The sequence below is a fragment of the Pecten maximus genome, chromosome 6 (genome assembly GCF_902652985.1).
Source record: "Pecten maximus chromosome 6, xPecMax1.1, whole genome shotgun sequence".
NCBI lineage: Eukaryota > Metazoa > Mollusca > Bivalvia > Pectinida > Pectinidae > Pecten > Pecten maximus.
Window position 1 is genome coordinate 20,554,865 of NC_047020.1, and position 19,789 is coordinate 20,574,653.

The window sequence follows — 19,789 nt, forward strand, 5'->3', positions numbered from 1 at the left end:
ATACTACAGTAATAGACACAGCTAGAACACCATCAGGTCTGTGGTCGCTACTGTCAATGTGTCTGTGTTATACTTCAGTAAGACACACGTACAGCTATAAAACCATCAGGCCTGTGGTCGCTACTATCAATGTGTCTGTTTATACTACAGTAATAGACACAGCTAGAACACCATCAGGTCTGTGGTCGCTACTGTCAATGTGTCTGTTTATAACTCAGTAATAGACACAGCTAGAACACCATCAGGTCTGTGGTCGCTACTGTCAATGTGTCTGTGTTTATACTTCAGTAATAGACACAGCTAGAACACCATCAGGTCTGTGGTCGCTACTGTCAATGTGTCGGTTTATACTACAGTAATAGACACAGCTAGAACACCATCAGGTCTGTGGTCGCTACTGTCAATGTGTCGGTTTATACTACAGTAATAGACACAGCTAGAACACCATCAGGTCTGTGGTCGCTACTGTCAATGTGTCTGTGTTTATACTTCAGTAATAGACACAGCTAGAACACCATCAGGTCTGTGGTCGCTACTGTCAATGTGTCGGTTTATACTACAGTAATAGACACAGCTAGAACACCATCAGGTCTGTGGTCGCTACTGTCAATGTGTCTGTTTATACTTCAGTAATAGACACAGCTAGAACACCATCAGGTCTGTGGTCGCTACTGTCAATGTGTCTGTGTTTATACTACAGAAATAGACACAGCTAAAACACCATCAGGTCTGTGGTCGCTACTGTCAATGTGTCTGTTTATAACTCAGTAATAGACACATCTAGAACACCATCAGGTCTGTGGTCGCTACTGTCAACGTGTCTGTGTTTATACTACAGTAATAGACACATCTAGAACACCATCAGGTCTGTTGTCGCTACACTCAATGTGTCTGTGTTTATACTTCAGTAATAGACACAGCTAGAACACCATTAGGCCTGTGGTCGCTACTGTCAATGTGTCTGTGTTTATACTTTAGTAATAGACACAGCTAGAACACCATCAGGTCTGTTGTCGCTACACTCAATGTGTCTGTGTTTATACTTCAGTAATAGACACAGCTAGAACACCATCAGGTCTGTGGTCGCTACTGTCAATGTGTCGGTTTATACTACAGTAATAGACACAGCTAGAACACCATCAGGTCTGTGGTCGCTACTGTCAATGTGTCTGTTTATACTTCAGTAATAGACACAGCTAGAACACCATCAGGTCTGTGGTCGCTACTGTCAATGTGTCTGTGTTTATACTACAGAAATAGACACAGCTAAAACACCATCAGGTCTGTGGTCGCTACTGTCAATGTGTCTGTTTATAACTCAGTAATAGACACATCTAGAACACCATCAGGTCTGTGGTCGCTACTGTCAACGTGTCTGTGTTTATACTACAGTAATAGACACATCTAGAACACCATCAGGTCTGTTGTCGCTACACTCAATGTGTCTGTGTTTATACTTCAGTAATAGACACAGCTAGAACACCATTAGGCCTGTGGTCGCTACTGTCAATGTGTCTGTGTTTATACTTTAGTAATAGACACATCTAGAACACCATCAGGTCTGTTGTCGCTACACTCAATGTGTCTGTGTTTATACTACAGTAATAGACACAGCTAGAACACCATCAGGTCTGTGGTCGCTACTGTCAATGTGTCTGTGTTATACTTCAGTAAGACACACGTACAGCTAGAACACCATCAGGCCTGTGGTCGCTACTGCCAATGTGTCTGTTTATACTTCAGTAATAGACACAGCTAGAACACCATCAGGTCTGTGGTCGCTACTGTCAATGTGTCTGTTTATACTACAGTAATAGACACAGCTAGAACACCATCAGGTCTGTGGTCGCTACTGTCAATGTGTCTGTGTTTATACTTTAGTAATAGACACAGCTAGAACACCATCAGGTCTGTGGTCGCTACTGCCAATGTGTCTGTTTATACTACAGTAATAGACACAGCTAGAACACCATCAGGTCTGTGGTCGCTACTGTCAATGTGTCTGTTTATACTACAGTAATAGACACAGCTAGAACACCATCAGGTCTGTGGTCGCTACTGCCAATGTGTCTGTTTATACTACAGTAATAGACACAGCTAGAACACCATCAGGTCTGTGGTCGCTACTGTCAATGTGTCTGTTTATACTTCAGTAATAGACACAGCTAGAACACCATCAGGTCTGTGATCGCTACTGTCAATGTGTCTGTTATAACTCAGTAATAGACACAGCTAGAACACCATCAGGTCTGTGGTCGCTACTGTCAATGTGTCTGTTTATAACTCAGTAATAGACACAGCTAGAACACCATCAGGCCTGTTGTCGCTACTGTCAATGTGTCTGTGTTTATACTTCAGTAATAGACACAGCTAGAACACCATCAGGTCTGTGGTCGCTACTGTCAATGTGTCTGTGTTTATACTACAGTAATAGACACAGCTAGAACACCATTAGGTCTGTGGTCGCTACTGTCAATGTGTCTGTTTATAACTCAGTAATAGACACAGCTAGAACACCATTAGGCCTGTGGTCGCTACTGTCAATGTGTCTGTTTATACTACAGTAATAGACACAGCTAGAACACCATCAGGTCTGTGGTCGCTACTGTCAATGTGTCTGTTTATACTACAGTAATAGACACAGCTAGAACACCATCAGGTCTGTGGTCGCTACTGTCAATGTGTCTGTGTTTATACTACAGTAATAGACACAGCTAGAACACCATTAGGTCTGTGGTCGCTACTGTCAATGTGTCTGTTTATACTACAGTAATAGACACAGCTAGAACACCATCAGGTCTGTGGTCGCTACTGTCAATGTGTCTGTTTATACTACAGTAATAGACACAGCTAGAACACCATCAGGTCTGTGGTCGCTACTGTCAATGTGTCTGTGTTATACTTCAGTAAGACACACGTACAGCTATAAAACCATCAGGCCTGTGGTCGCTACTATCAATGTGTCTGTTTATACTACAGTAATAGACACAGCTAGAACACCATCAGGTCTGTGGTCGCTACTGTCAATGTGTCTGTTTATAACTCAGTAATAGACACAGCTAGAACACCATCAGGTCTGTGGTCGCTACTGTCAATGTGTCTGTGTTTATACTTCAGTAATAGACACAGCTAGAACACCATCAGGTCTGTGGTCGCTACTGTCAATGTGTCGGTTTATACTACAGTAATAGACACAGCTAGAACACCATCAGGTCTGTGGTCGCTACTGTCAATGTGTCGGTTTATACTACAGTAATAGACACAGCTAGAACACCATCAGGTCTGTGGTCGCTACTGTCAATGTGTCTGTGTTTATACTTCAGTAATAGACACAGCTAGAACACCATCAGGTCTGTGGTCGCTACTGTCAATGTGTCGGTTTATACTACAGTAATAGACACAGCTAGAACACCATCAGGTCTGTGGTCGCTACTGTCAATGTGTCTGTTTATACTTCAGTAATAGACACAGCTAGAACACCATCAGGTCTGTGGTCGCTACTGTCAATGTGTCTGTGTTTATACTACAGAAATAGACACAGCTAAAACACCATCAGGTCTGTGGTCGCTACTGTCAATGTGTCTGTTTATAACTCAGTAATAGACACATCTAGAACACCATCAGGTCTGTGGTCGCTACTGTCAACGTGTCTGTGTTTATACTACAGTAATAGACACATCTAGAACACCATCAGGTCTGTTGTCGCTACACTCAATGTGTCTGTGTTTATACTTCAGTAATAGACACAGCTAGAACACCATTAGGCCTGTGGTCGCTACTGTCAATGTGTCTGTGTTTATACTTTAGTAATAGACACAGCTAGAACACCATCAGGTCTGTGGTCGCCACTGCCAATGTGTCTGTGTTTATAACTCAGTAATAGACACAGCTAGAACACCATCAGGCCTGTGGTCGCTACTATCAATGTGTCTGTTTATACTACAGTAATAGACACAGCTAGAACACCATCAGGTCTGTGGTCGCTACTGACAATGTGTCTGTGTTTATACTTTAGTAAGACACGTGTACAGCTATTAAACCATCAGGCCTGTGGTCGCTATAAAGAACTGTCAATGCGTCTTCATTTACCCCAAAAAAACCTAGAACACAACCAAGGTTTTCTCTTCTCTGAAGCCATAAAAACTAGTAACTGGTCGCAATGAGGAATAGGTCTTTCGGAGAATATACTATATATGTCTTATTTCACGTATTGAAGACGACGTTGCCAAACAACCAGGGCTTTTGCCGATACAGAGGATGAAAAATGCATCTTTGTGATACTGTAACTGACTACTAGACAATTTCATGCACATGAATAACGGCTGTGTGTGAGATGCTTAATACATGTCAGTGTATATACCAGGTATATGTACGCGCGGGACCATTATACTTGACTGTGTAACACAACGGATTGTGTAAAAATAAATCGAGAGCTAGAAACTGTAGGGCCAAAATGAACTAAACTGCATTACAGCTATAAATCTTTCAAGACTACACTCTTTTTTTCAGAGTGCACTTTGTTAAAAGACCGTAATAGACTAGTCAATTATTTAGATCGATCCTTACACAGGAAAATTCTCAAGAAAAAACCCTATTGTAACGAGAACAAACGGTCTTGTAGATTATCGATGTCACCAGTGTGCATTCCAACTTCTCTCAGTGTGTGGCCCTAAGAAACTGTCACAAGAGTTACGTAAGTTCAAGAAGCGTATTCTATCCTGTCATCCGGGGAGTTCTCTCACACTGTAAAGCCGTGAAAGGTGTATTGTTGAGGAGGAAATTGTATGAACTGTAATGGAAAATAGCATCAGTTTCTGTCACGTGTCAGCTTTCCCTCGGGGATTTGTATCCATTTATATGGAATTCTTAAAACGACTACAATATATATCTATTGCAAGTCTTTTTCATCTGGAGAAAACATCTTGTAAACGAACTTTGTATTTATATGAAATACGCATAATATTCTTGCAAAAACGTAGAATTACGTAGAGCTGTGGTTAAGTACAGGTATTTACTATCTTCGTCTATAACTATGGTGTGTCGTTTGATTTCAAATGCATAAAAGGATTAAGAAAGTCATGAGGACATCTGGTTAAACTTCGTTCATGAATGATACATCACACGATTATGCAACTCGTATATTGAATATGTCAGGCATTATAAGAACTTCTGAAGGGGTAAATTAAGGAACAAGGTGATAGTTGTGAACACCTACACCGTTTTGTTTTGATACGTGCTGTGTAATTGTAAGGGGTCACCGAAGTAAAGTAGGGTAGAAATTTTAATGTATCATAATTTGGCATTGATGACAGAACAAATATATACTCGTAATGACCAAAATAGATATGCTGTATCAATTTTATAGCTTATCTCATTGAAGTTGTGATATTTTAAGACCTTACCGAATGATGACGAATGCTCTTTTGCTCTCAAAATACAATACAAACCTTGACACTGCCCTTTCATTACTACACTTATCTACAGATTCTATGTCAAACATGGAATTGTTTATGTCCATTAATTAGTCGTCGTGTTACTAATTAGAATTAAAGGGTTAGTGTCTGTTTTGGACTCAGGGAAATGAAATTGCAAATGAAGGGCACTGTAAGCAGTGATATCACCTATTCGAATAAGTGATATCACTTTGCAACATGTTACACATGATGGAATTGGGGGGCATACAGTTTTCCAAATTTTATAAGTGATAACACATATTCGAATAGGAATGGGAAGAAATAGTAATAATCGCTAACTTTTTAACGAAGACCTGACCAAAGGGAGACAACCTCCAATTATGACAGTGTCAACAGCCAGGGTCATTTCAAGACGTGCCTGGATTTTATATTGAGGCAAGCCGGAGTACCCGAGATGGAGTGTTGCAAAGTTTGTTAAGATATTGACTGATCTATGTTCACGGCCACAGGAGTCAAATATTAAAATATTTAAATGACTTTCATTTAACTAAGAAGTCCAGGATCATGATATATATTCAGCCAGTAGTCCAAATTAATGGACTGTCTATTTTACAAAAAAAAAGAGAGTTATTCAGCATCTAGATCAACTTCGTTCATGTAGTGCCATTTGGGTCGCTTGTTTGAATGAAAGCTGACACGAAACATATATTTGACAGACAAAAGAAATGAATGCTCAAAAAAGTTGATCTTTCCGTTGAAAACTTACAATTCATCTGCCATCGTTTCTATCCCTATTGAGCAAGGTAATATTGATGTCACTTATGTTGCGTGTCTGAATAACACCGGATTGAGATTCGGGAGGAATATCTGAAGAGCTCTTTTTAACTAAAATAATAAGTAAATCATTTTAATGCTATCTGTGCATATCTTCAGTGGTTTTAGTGCAACACGTGTTTGACAAGATATGTCACAGTGTCACCTCTAAACAGGGAAATTATTCGGGCTTGCATTATTACTTTTGACCATCATGTCGCCAATTTTTGTAATCTCCCGCCAAATTCAGTACACCACTTCCGGTGTACCGAAGCAAAAGAAACATGCAAATATTAGTTTAAATCACCAATTAAAAAAACATTTACATCGAATTAAATTAAAAGAAGCTACACATATTTTAAAAATGACAGTTATGATTTACATCAGTATCATTATGAAATATTTATCTGCCTTCCCCAGTGATTTACTCCGACTGAGGTATACATTCCGATTGAACTTCCGGTGTCGTTCGTTTCGTTTTCCATCAAAGCAGTCAAAATGATGGAATTAAATTTATCACGGGTTGACTACATACAGGTTTGACATTTCAAAGAATTATACGTATATATATTGATGTTACCAAAATGAAAAATGCAATGGAACTCTGACATCGGATGAAATAATACGAAATCCCTGTCTATCCCTTCATCATTAAAATTTTGTGCAAAAGACAAATAAAAAACGATAACGAGTTATCTTGCATGCAAAGCAAGAGAAACATAATTGTGCCGTCCAATCATCAGTATATTAGAAAATCTATGAATATCAACATATATATATGTATAATTGTTATATATAATTCTATATCGGCGTCTGTCGTGTTTAAGTAAATATCAACTTAGCCTGAGTGTCTTCTGGCCCTGACTAATATCAACTGTACTACAGGAGTTTGACGTTCCATAATAAAGAATTACTATCAAATAATCCATATAAAAATACCCAGGGCAATTTGATATTGATTATTTTACAAATATATATTCTTATTCAGGGATAACTCTGGCTCTTAAAACCTATGGAAGATTTTATGAGATTAGCGAAATTCCTATGAGATTTGTCTGTATAAAGAGGTACAATTTTGAATTCTTAATGAGATTTTTTTGAAAAACATGGGTAAAAATCCCCAAATCTCTGCCCAAAGTGATCCCTGCTTATTGATATAACTTCCAAAGCATGACTAACAGAGCTCTATTATTACAAGGATTATTACAGTAACTGGTTATAGGGCCGGGACGATACACCGGTGGATCACAATCACTTTCACTACGATACCAATATCGATCCAAATGCAATTTTACGATACCTATATCGATCGTTGTTTATTTGTTTAATACATAAATGCATTTACTTCGGAAAGATTTGAATTCAAATTAAATGACATCCTGAACGAGTTACCAAAATCTTAAGTTTTATTCAGCTTTGATCTCATTTCTTTCCAGGCTGGAGCCACCTCACAAAAATGCATGTGTCTACTTCCCTCAGTCATGGGCAAAACACAGAAGGTATGTAATAGCTATATTGAGACTGATCACTTTGATATTGAAAAATTTATATTATTAGAACCATATGTATATAGAATAATAGATGCATATATTGAAAAAATATATCATCCTACTAAATTCCTAAAATAAAGTAGCATTCTTAGGTTCAAACAGTTGATGCTATTTTACATGCCTTGTAATGGTTTTGCATAACATAATTATAAGATGATCAGAAGTGTCACTAAGAATGAAAAAAACCCACTTACTCGAACCCACATTATTCAAATTCCCCCTTTGCGTGTTGTTTGCTTGGGTCCGACCAAATCCTTATATTATATAATTTGTAAATGAATCATTGATATCTCAAGCTGCTCTTTGCTGAATGCCTCACATTCCTCAAACTATGGCTCTTGCTTTCATTTTTATAGTATTAAACCATTTATCCAACTCAATGGGGGCCACATACAGGTGTTGCCTCAAGACATCAGATAATTACCTGGGCACATCTAGTCACTATAGTATCTGCTAGGTTATAAAATATAATTATTGTTTGAAGCAAAATTTTTGATAAGTCTTTGTTGTTGGCTGTTTGTTGACATGAATATCAGTCGATGCACAAACAAAAAGGTTTTATTGTATTTTGGCAAAACAGGTTTTAACATACTTAATGATGATGTATTTAATGTGTTTTGTTGTTGCTGTTGTAGGTGGTGATGGGAGACCAGGAAGGCTTATTTCAATGTATAGGAATCAAGAAGGGAGAACCACAGGTACATGTGCATGCTGTAATAAAAAATAACTCTGAGTTGTAGCATTGAAAAATGTAGAAATTTCTAAGTGACTGACTAATGAACGTGTTTCATGAATCTGAGTATAATTGTTTTTGTAAATTTTTATGTTTAGTTACATTTTAAATTTGAGTCCACATGATAAGTAATTTTCTAGTTGAGGGCCCTGGTTTTGACATGCCCAGTATAATCTGTTTTTATGTATTGTTCCTTTTATGAGGAAGTAAATATTTATAAGTATGTGTATCACACTTAACTGCTAATGTGTTATTCCAGATCTGTTGTATATTGTTATGCTGAATTCCAAACATAAACAACATGTACTGTTTGAGATTTATTGTCACACCCAGAAAGAATAGGAATTTTTTTTTCTTAAAGCTTTTATTGTTTCTCGCAGCATGTATTCAAGACGAATGTTTCAAAGAAAATAAATCGGGTAGAATTGGGAGGACCCATTGGTGGCACACGGGAGCGAATTTTTCTTGCCGTTGGTTCTGAGGTCAAAGGATTCACCAAGAAAGGGAAGAATTTTTTAAAGTTTGACACTAACCTGTCAGAACCTATCCAATCCATGTAAGTATAAATTTGCTAAGCAGTTTTAGATTTGTTTTGCCAGTTTTGTCAAAAAGCAGAACCAAAATCAATAATATTTGATTACACATATGTATTTTAACTTTTATCATTGAATACATGTACAATGTTTAATATAACTATATGCCAATGAATGAATATTTTTAGTTTCATTACAATGTTTATACCCTGTATCTATACAGGTTAAAGACCAAAACCTTCCTACTGGAAATTGTAATGTTGTTTAATTTTTTGTGTTTTAAGTACTGTGTACATATATATGATGTTGACATATGTGAACATGCCGTTTTGTCTAATATATTTGTATTCTTTTTTACAATACAGATATGTTGAAGGATCTGAATTGATGACATGTGGAAATTTTGTGTATAACCAATATCATGATTGTAAAGACACAAACTACTTCCTGTCTGGTGATAAGATTTCCGATATTGTATGTCTGCCAATGGACCGTAACCCTGAAATCACCCCTATTCTTGCTTGTCAGGATCGTGTGCTTCGAGTTCTCCAGGTACGTACAGTTGATTTTCCCTACATTTGACATTTGATGTACATTAATCATCTAATCAAATAAGTAGTGTGACCTTGAGGACAAGTAGTGTGACCTTGAGGACAAAGCCACATTGCTTGACACTTGTACCATCGATCTGATGCAATGCAAATACAATAAAATGCCTACCAACTGATCTGCAATTTTTTTTAAGAAGATTAAATTAATACACATGTTTTGTTTTAGCCTTATCATGCTGGGGTAAACATGTTTGTGAAACCTCCCCAAAAACTCTCAGAAAATACCCTGGTAAATTGTATAGTAGACATTTTTCAAGAATTGGTATATTATGATAAAAGTACAAATAAACGAGACAAAGGATAAGAGGGGACATGTATTGGGGACATGATATTTGTTTGTTTAATCAAATACTGAACAGTGTCTACACAGTTACATTCAATGTTCATTATTTATCCTACAAAAGTACAAATTTATATAGATTATAACATCAGTGTTACTATAAAACCTGTATTACATTATCAGGAATCTGAGCTGCTATATGAAGTAGAAGTACCCGGCCCTCCAACAGTGTTACAGCTATATGGTAATTCAGCAGGTAAGTTAACAGTTTGTAGACCTGGAATAAGGGCAGATACCACCAAAGTAATTTCTCTTACAGCGACTGGATCTAGACTATCAAGTTTGTCTCTCTTACAACAACTGGAGCTAGACCATCAAGTAGTTTTTGTTTTACATTTCTCTGTTAGTTACTGCTATCACAGTATATAAAACTGAAAAGTACCCATTCTAAACAGGTACAAGTACATATTGGGAAGTACAATGTAATTAACTTGCAGGCTACTCTTTATGATATACAAAATGTAGCTCTAAATTTCCATTTAGCTAAAATAAAACTCTTATATCCAAACTAAATCTGGGCTACATTTATGTATTGTAATTATTCTCCAAACATGTTGGATCACAAGAGGAAAAATCAAAATAGAAAGGAAATGTCCATAATTTCTATAAAAACAAAATTCCACCAAAACATATGTAACAGAGCGCAGGATTAATTAAATTTAAATCACTGCCTCCGCTAGGGATCGAACCCGGGACCCCTGACTTACTAGTCTTACGCTCAACCGATCGAGCTAAAGAGAAGATCTCTCTAGCCGAACGGTATATTGCGGCTAGTATTTACCAGGGTTACATACTCCCCCTCCAGGAAAGAACTCGTCCTCGAGTTTCCAGGGGTAACAGCGATGCTTTCGCAAGCAGCGATGAGTATCATTCCCGAGTCCCTACATGGGCGCCAATGTAACAGAGCGCAGGATTAATTAAATTTAAATCACTGCCTCCGCTAGGGATCGAACCTGGGACCCCTGGCTTACTAGTCTTACGCTCAACTGATCGAGCTAGATCTCTCTAGCCGAGCGGTATATTGCGGCTAGTATTTACCAGGGTTACACATAGATTGATCTTCATTATTCATATATGTTTTTGTTCCACAGGAGAGGATGGGAATGAGATATTGTATGGAACATCTGATGGCAGAGTAGGACTAGTGCAGATCAGCAAGTCAGTAATGCAAACTTCTCTTTATGAATCCTGGGTATTTCATAGAGAGACACAGAGAAAAATAGAGAGAAATTTAAATATGATTTTGATTTTGGGTTATTTTTTGTTTCCATATGTGATTTAATCATGATTTAAACTTGTGATTTTATAATGTCTGAAAATTGTTTTGATAGATCTTCAGCCCCTTCATTTTTAAACTTTCATGTAAATATATATGACTATTTATTGTTAAACCAATAAACTTATCGTACATGACTTGTAAAATCTAGCAAAATTCATCAGACAGAAAATAAGGTATTCAGAAAATAAGGTATTTGATTGATGTTTATTGCCAGTACATAACTTTACACATAAATCTCAATGACAATTTATAGCAAGTTTAAACCAATGCATAATATGTATAAATATATTGGGAAAAAGTGTTTAATATTTACTCGTTCGTTTGTGTATTCTCTGTAAAAATTTCAACTTATTTTACCTTTTGTTTTCAAGATTGTGTCCATCACACAAGTGGGAATTGCCTAATGAAAAACATAACGGAGGTAGGTTGCAAATAGAATTATATGAACAAGCAATCACAGATCTTAGCATTAGAGTTATCTCCCTTACAAATTATGATTGAGACTTGTATTAAGAGTCCTTTACAATGACATTACATTACAATGATTGTGTTATACCCTTTTGGTTACACACCCTTTCTTTCTGTAATTTGTGATTGAACTATTAGATTGTGTTTATTTTTTGCTGCTAGTACTTATACAATACGGTGGCACAGTGCATTAGCGTGGCACCAATATAAAAATCTTGGACAAATTGCCTGATAAAAAGGCTTTCCACTAATCTCCAAACTATTTTCTGCCTGAAAGCAAAGATCTGTACCCTGTAATACTATATAGGTCTTGGTCTATAGTTTCAGTGTCACTTAACCTTTAATCTATGTCAAAAACACAATTGTGTCATTCCATCTGACCAGCTCAAATATGATAAAAAGAAATAACCTGTATTATTATACAAGTAAACTATTTCTGCCATTCTACTATTTATGTACTACTTTGCCTTCTTTTCAAACTGAGGAGCATGTGCTGTAAATGGGTGTGTGCATAAACCCGACACAATGGCTCTGTCTCATGACAACTTACAAGACTTCCTCACAAGTCTTCTAATTGCTGTTGTATTTTTTGTTATTGTTGAATTGAAAAATATCATTAATAATTAAAAACTTTCTGTGTTAATATACATTACTGTTGATGTCATACTGGATGTTTGGAGTGTATAATTCTCCTGTTGTAGGCGTGATGTGTATGGACAACTTTGACATCACAGCAGATGGTGTCCTCGATCTGTTGTTAGGACGAGATGATGGTCAGGTAGAGGTGTACAGTTACGACGAGTCTGAGGAGCCAGTTCACAGATATAGCCACGTAATTATCACAACTGTATATCAATCTGTGTAAAGTCATTTTAGTCAGTATACATGTCCAGCTGCCACGATGTCAGAGGCAGATAACGGTTTGATTTGTCTTTCCATCATTCCAAATTTACTGCAGTTAGAAGTTTTGCAGAGATTGTCATTAAAAATGATGGGATGCTGATGTTTGCAAGAAAGGATCAAACAGTATTGCTATGTAAATATTGGCTAGATTGCAAAAATTAAATGGGTTTTCTTCCAGCTTTTGACATATTTCATTATCTGGATGTTCATCTATCTAGTTTTCACTCACTTTCTTTATTTTTACCTTATACTGGTTGCCAGATTTCACACCCTCTTTCCAGTCATCTAAACTGAAGGAATTGAGACATAATTAACTTCCATGTATTTTAAGTACTTTTCAATTTTTGCAGTTTTGCAATTTTTCACAATTTAAACAAACTTGTTCCAAGCGATTTATTTCACATTTTACAGACCTGCAGTGAGAGTGTGACGGCCATACAAGCGGGCATCGTAGCTTCAGCAGGGTACGACGAGATTGTCTGTTCTACATATCCGGGTAAGTCATTCTATTTTTGTCCTTTGTTACATGGATTTGTTATCTTAAAGACTGAATTTATTTATATCGATGTGTTTGTGTTTTGTCTGAAATTTTTGACAGAAATTTAAATTTATATACATGTTTCCATTGCTTTGTAAGTTATTTAGCTTGAGTTTACAATGAAAGAAAAAGTTGATTTTTCTATTCAATTACAATGGAAGGCTAGGGATATGTTTGCTTATTCTGTTGATCTAGCGATATGACTTTGTTAGATTTTGTATTTAGTTCTGTAAATGTACTCTAATATGAAATGTATATATCATTTCAACAGTGAACTCATTTTACGATGAGAGATAAGATCTATTGGCTGTTGGATGTATTGACTGGATCTGATTACCATTTTTCTTGACTATTTCTTGACCTTTTAAAGTTATAGAGACATACATCAATATTTGCATGTATTGTAATTGATCAGTGTATCCAGTGGTCAGAATTCCAGGTTATTTGTGCACCTAATTTTTCCATCAAGCATCTTGTGTACAAAGTAATACAAAGCCAAATACATGCATTGTGAAGTGTTTCACCACATGTATTGCACATTGTGATAAAGAACTGTCAGAAGTCGGATTTAAAGGTCACATCTTCACATTTTCACCATTTCAAACCCACATATATCAGGGATTTCTAAACAATATTTTGTAAACTATTTATTGTATTGAAACCAAGTATATAGGTGACATCATGAAATCCTTCTTGAAAGAAAAGTATATTTCCACATGAAGCCTCAGTATTGCCATTGTTTACTAAACAAATTTTTTCATACTTAACGGATCATGAATCAGTTATCAGTTATATATCAGTCATATAAAATCAGAGTTGGGACTATCACTAAATAGAAAATATTGCTTAATTGAAAAAATAAACAAAATGTGTTTGAACTAACATTTTGAACTGAATGGAAGTTTCTTATGCATTTCAAATTTTGACAGATGTTCCTGAATTAATTGATATTTCTCATTGATTTAGAAATCTGTATTTTAATATACAGTAGTATATATATGAAACTCAATAATTATATATATAAATTGTATTGTTTTTGCTTTGACATGTTTTGTATGACACTGTTTTATGTTTGATGTTTGAATCAATTTATTTCGATGGCATATACATAAATTATGTATTATATATATTCCATATGTGATGGTAGACTATGTTGATAGACAGTACTACTGCTGTTGATTTCAGGATGGCTTTTTAGCCTTACCTCCGAACCTCATATCAAGACCGTAGGCCCACAAACTTCCCAGATCCTCACTTCTGAGGGCAGGGATAAGATTATAGGGCTTAGGTAACACAATGTGCACTCTTCCATATACCCTTTTTTACTGATTTTCTTTACAAAAACTGATCAAAACAAAATATTCCAATAAATTATACTTTAAGGGAAAATGGAAATATTGAAAATTATTTTATTTGATTTCAATATGTATGTGAAATTGAGGTATATTTGATCTTAGATGATACATAAAAGTAGGATTCTTTGATTTGTCAATAATATATCTGTTAAATTTAAAAATTCTCAAAAAATGTAATATTTTTAATCATTTATGGTTTTAAAATTTGTTCAAAATTAAATTACTTCTATGTCTGAATTTTTTCCCCCCAAAGAATCCAATCTTCAAAGCGTGGTCTTCATTGGATGATTTTCTTTTGATCTGTGGGTTTTTGACTTTCGTAATTTCTTTTATTTTGTTTTATTTCAATTCTCAACCATGTTTCCACTGTGTTTGGTCACATCTGAGTGTGTTCCTGATTTGAAGCCATATCCACACATCACAACTTTTTTACACATACTAGAGATTTACAATTCTAACAGTTTATGCATGTATTATATATATTTTATTCATAAGATTATGTTTTTCTCTGTTTAATCAGCAAACTTTGCTGGTACAAAATATATCGGGTACTTTGGTTTTTAAATACACAACAAATTTTCTTCAAGAATGATTTGAATATGAAGTACTTTCTTTTGTAAATTATCAGAATATATTGCACATTAATTCCAATGGTGAAAAATTAAAACAATTTGATTATCTTTTAAATCATAAACAGCAAGAATATGTTATCTAAATTCCTAAAAGACAAGTGGATATGGTAATTAACCATTCATAGTTTTTTCTTTAAACTTTTGTTGTCTGTATTTCATGAAGTTGTCATTTGGGGGAATGTCACCATATAATAGATAAAGGCTTATAGTCTACAGGGTAAAGATTGTCACCTGATAATGGATAAAAGTTTGTAGTTTACAGGGAAAAGATTGTCACCTGATAATGATTAAGGTTTATAGTTTACAGGTAAAGATTGTCACCTGATAATGGATAAAGGTTTATAGTTTACAGGGTAAAGATTGTCACCTGATAATGGATAAAAGTTTATAGTTTAAAGGGTAAAGGTTGTCACCTGATAATGGATAAAGATTTATAGTTTACATGTTAAAGAATGTCACCTGATAATGGATAAAGATTTATAGTTTACAGGGTAAAGATTGTCACCTGATAATGGATAAAGGTTTATAGTTTACAGGTAAAGATTGTCACCTGATAATGGATAAAGGTCTATAGTTTACAGGGTAAAGATTGTCACCTGATAATGGATAAAGGTCTATAGTTTACAGGGTAAAGATTGTCACCTGATAATGGATAAAGGTTTATAGTTTACAGGGTAAAGATTGTCACCTGATAATGGATAAAGATTTATAGTTTACAGGGTAAAGATTGTCACCTGATAATGGATAAAGGTTTATAGTTTACAGGGTAAAGATTGTCACCTGATAATAGATAAATGTTTATAGTTTACAGGGTAAAGGTTGTCACCTGATAATGGATAAAGGTTTATAGTTTACAGGGTAAAGATTGTCACCTGATAATGGATAAAGATTTATAGTTTACAGGGTAAAGATTGTCACCTGATAATGGATAAAGGTTTATAGTTTACAGGGTAAAGGTTGTCACCTGATAATGGATAAAGGTTTATAGTTAACAGGGTAAAGATTGTCACCTGATAATGGATAAAGATTTATAGTTTACAGGGTAAAGATTGTCACCTGATAATGGATAAAGATTTATAATTTACATGTTAAAGAATGTCACCTGATAATGGATAAAGGTTTATAGTTTACAGGGTAAAGGTTGTCACCTGATAATGGATAAAGATTTATAATTTACATGTTAAAGAATGTCACCTGATAATGGATAAAGATTTATAGTTTACAGGGTAAAGATTGTCACCTGATAATGGATAAAGATTTATAATTTACATGTTAAAGAATGTCACCTGATAATGGATAAAGGTTTATAGTTTACAGGGTAAAGATTGTCACCTGATAATGATTAAGGTTTATAGTTTACAGGTAAAGATTGTCACCTGATAATGGATAAAGGTTTATAGTTTACAGGTAAAGATCGTCACCTAATAATGGATAAAAGTTAATAGTTTACAGGGTAAAGATTGTCACCTGATAATGGATAAAGGTTTATAGTTTACAGGGTAAAGATTGTCACCATATAATGGATAAATGTTTATAGTTTACAGGTAAAGATTGTCACCTAATAATGGATAAAGTTAATAGTTTACAGGGTAAAGATTGTCACCTGATAATGGATAAAGGTTTATAGTTTACAGGGTAAAGATTGTCACCATATAATGGATAAATGTTTATAGTTTACAGGGTAAAGATTGTCACCTGATAATGGATAAAGGTTTATAGTTTACAGGTAAAGATTGTCACCTGATAATGGATATAGGTTTATAGTTTACAAGGTAAAGATTGCCACCTGATAATGGATATAGGTTTATAGTTTACAGGGTAAAGATTGTCACCTGATAATGGATAAATGTTTATAGTTTACGGGGTAAAGATTGTCACCTGATAATGGATAAAGGTTTATAGTTTACAGGTAAAGATTGTCACCTGATAATAGATAAATGTTTATAGTTTACAGGGTAAAGATTGTCACCTGATAATGGATAAAGGTTTATAGTTTACAGGGTAAAGATTGTCACCTGATAATGGATAAAGGTTTATAGTTTACAGGTAAAGGTTGTCACCTGATAATGGATAAAGGTTTATAGTTTACAGGGTAAAGATTGCCACCTGTTAATGGATAAAGGTCTGTAGTTTACAGGGTAAAGATTGTCACCTGATAATGGATAAATGTTTATAGTTTACAGGGTAAAGATTGTCACCTGATAATGGATAAAGGTTTATAGTTTACAGGGTAAAGATTGTCACCTGTTAATGGATAAATGTTTATAGTTTACAGGGTAAAGATTGTCACCTGATAATGGATAAAGGTTTATAGTTTACAAGGTAATGATTGTCACCTGATAATGGATAAAGGTTTATAGTTTACAGGGTAAAGATTGTCACCTGATAATGGATAAAGGTTTATAGTTTACAGGGTAAAGATTGTCACCTGATAATGGATAAAGGTCTATAGTTTACAGGGTAAAGATTGTCACCTGGTAATGGATAAATGTTTATAGTTTATGGGGTAAAGATTGTCACCTGATAATGGATAAAGGTTTATAGTTTACAGGGTAAAGATTGTCACCTGATAATGGATAAAGATTTATAATTTACATGTTAAAGAATGTCACCTGATAATGGATAAAGACTTTTTTGTACTCACTACTCCCAACCAAGAAAAGAGATACAACTATTGTTGTACAGTACATGTCTTCAAATGACATAAATGTGAATCAAAGAAGTTTGTAATAAAACCCCACTTTAGGTATATTAAATTCGTTATCATTTATAATGGCCATGAACAGGGATATTTTGGCTGTCGTTGTTTTATTCTTTCTCTTACTTTGGTGGTTGAATTTGGAATGTTATATATAGATGTTATACAATTTATATTCAATTTGTTGTTTCTAATTACAATGTTTGATTATTTCTGGGTCTCTTTCAAGGGACATCAGGTTGACATTATATGTTGTGTTATCATACTGTCTTTGTCCTGTTTCAGTGAAACTATTTAAAACACACAATGTCATATCCATTATTTTTGTATATTTGATAATTTAAAAAAAAAATAAAAGACATGAACATGGTATTTACTAACTTATGTTTATACCAAAATATTTCTTAAATATGTACACTGTCAAAATTCTTTTTGACTTAATCATTGTGTTAGATGCGAAATGTTTAATGACAAAAATACTAATTCAGAATTGAAGTTCCCTTTATTTTATATTTGAAAATTTAATGTTATTTAATCAATCATATAACCATTCAAAATTCTTCATGTGTAAAGAGTTTAAAATTGCACACATTTACAGTTTACTGTTAAGTATTACCTGTTGTTTGTCTTAACTAAAATTTTACAACTTCGAAAATATCCCAACAGTGTATGAAATTATATATGAAAATTCCTTAGACAATATGTCTACAGAAAATTGAAATCCCATAGCCCAAGTCATTTTTCCATAAACAAATTTTTTAAAACATTGTTGAAAGTAGCATAACTGTCACGCAAATGCTTGCATCATCCAGTAATAACATGCTGTTATGGGTAAAATAAACTCTATTGTAAGCTCTGATTTCATATGATTATTTGTCAGAAAATAATGGAATGTTGTTTTCATGAATTGTAATGTATGTCAGGGCTCAAACTTTTCATAGCCAATGGGGCCAACACTTTGAAATTTTACATAGACCGACCAGGTTTTCTATAGCCTCGGACCATCGGACCACCTTTACTTTCGAACACTGTCCCAAATAGGTATATGTGAATGTTTAAATCATTAAGACATTCCAAAACTTTTATGATTCTTTTCGTGTTTAATAGCTAGTCCAATGACACATTTCCCCAGTTTGGTATATGTCTGTAGATCTAGTAGATATAGATAAATATAGAGGCCCTTTTATTTTTTTATAACACTAGTACTGTACACATTAACAATTTGCATTTTTTTTTATATTTGTACACATAGAAATAGAAATTATCATGCTCTGCAGCTCACCATGTTGCCAGGCATGAATGGTATAAATACGTAGCTACAGTCACTTACAGTTAATAGATCATGTATAGAATGATTTTGTTAAGGTCATATATGTGCTTCTCCTCTACAGCAAAAAATTTTGAAAATTTGAAAAGAACTTACATGTATTATACCAAATAGAATATGACTGAGAGTTTGGTAGGGAGTGTGGGAGAAAGAGGAGGGAGGGGGGTGAATAGTTGAATTCCAATTAATTGGTGTTTATTTTTTTCCCAATAGATATGTTGAAAGATAATGCTTATCTTGTCCAAAATTCTCAGCAACCTGCACAATTTTCTCTTTCACGATTGACCAAACTGTAACCTGGTCTGGCATGTCTTGCTCTTTAATCATCACCTGGATACATTACTGTACTAGGGGAAATGGTTACTAACTTCTAGGTATTTGGATGAAAAGGGACATCAGCGTCACCATCCTTGAATGTGCTCTCATTTCTTAAATTTATTGACTGGATTAAGGGGTCACAATAACTCAGTCAGTTAGAGCACTTGCCACATAGCCTCAGGTAAAGATCAGAGGTGTGTGGTTCAACACTCCCTACCCCTGTTGGTTGTGTTTCTGGGGGAGCTCAGAAATAGGCTGGTCTGTGATGTCTTGGGGA

General features: G+C 34.9%; 1 protein-coding gene across 1 annotated transcript in view; it reads left to right on the forward strand.

Moving 5' to 3' along the window:
* The first annotated feature begins 6,693 nt into the window (after positions 1–6,693).
* LOC117329201 (Bardet-Biedl syndrome 7 protein homolog) overlaps positions 6,694–19,789 on the forward strand; it is a 30,045-nt gene continuing 16,949 nt past the window's right edge. Inside the window, 10 exon segments of the mRNA XM_033887015.1 lie at positions 6,694–6,764; positions 7,664–7,726; positions 8,413–8,475; positions 8,891–9,066; positions 9,409–9,595; positions 10,118–10,190; positions 11,086–11,152; positions 11,645–11,694; positions 12,443–12,573; positions 13,056–13,140. Of these exon segments, the coding sequence (XP_033742906.1) occupies positions 6,726–6,764; positions 7,664–7,726; positions 8,413–8,475; positions 8,891–9,066; positions 9,409–9,595; positions 10,118–10,190; positions 11,086–11,152; positions 11,645–11,694; positions 12,443–12,573; positions 13,056–13,140 (934 nt within the window). The 5' untranslated portion in view covers positions 6,694–6,725.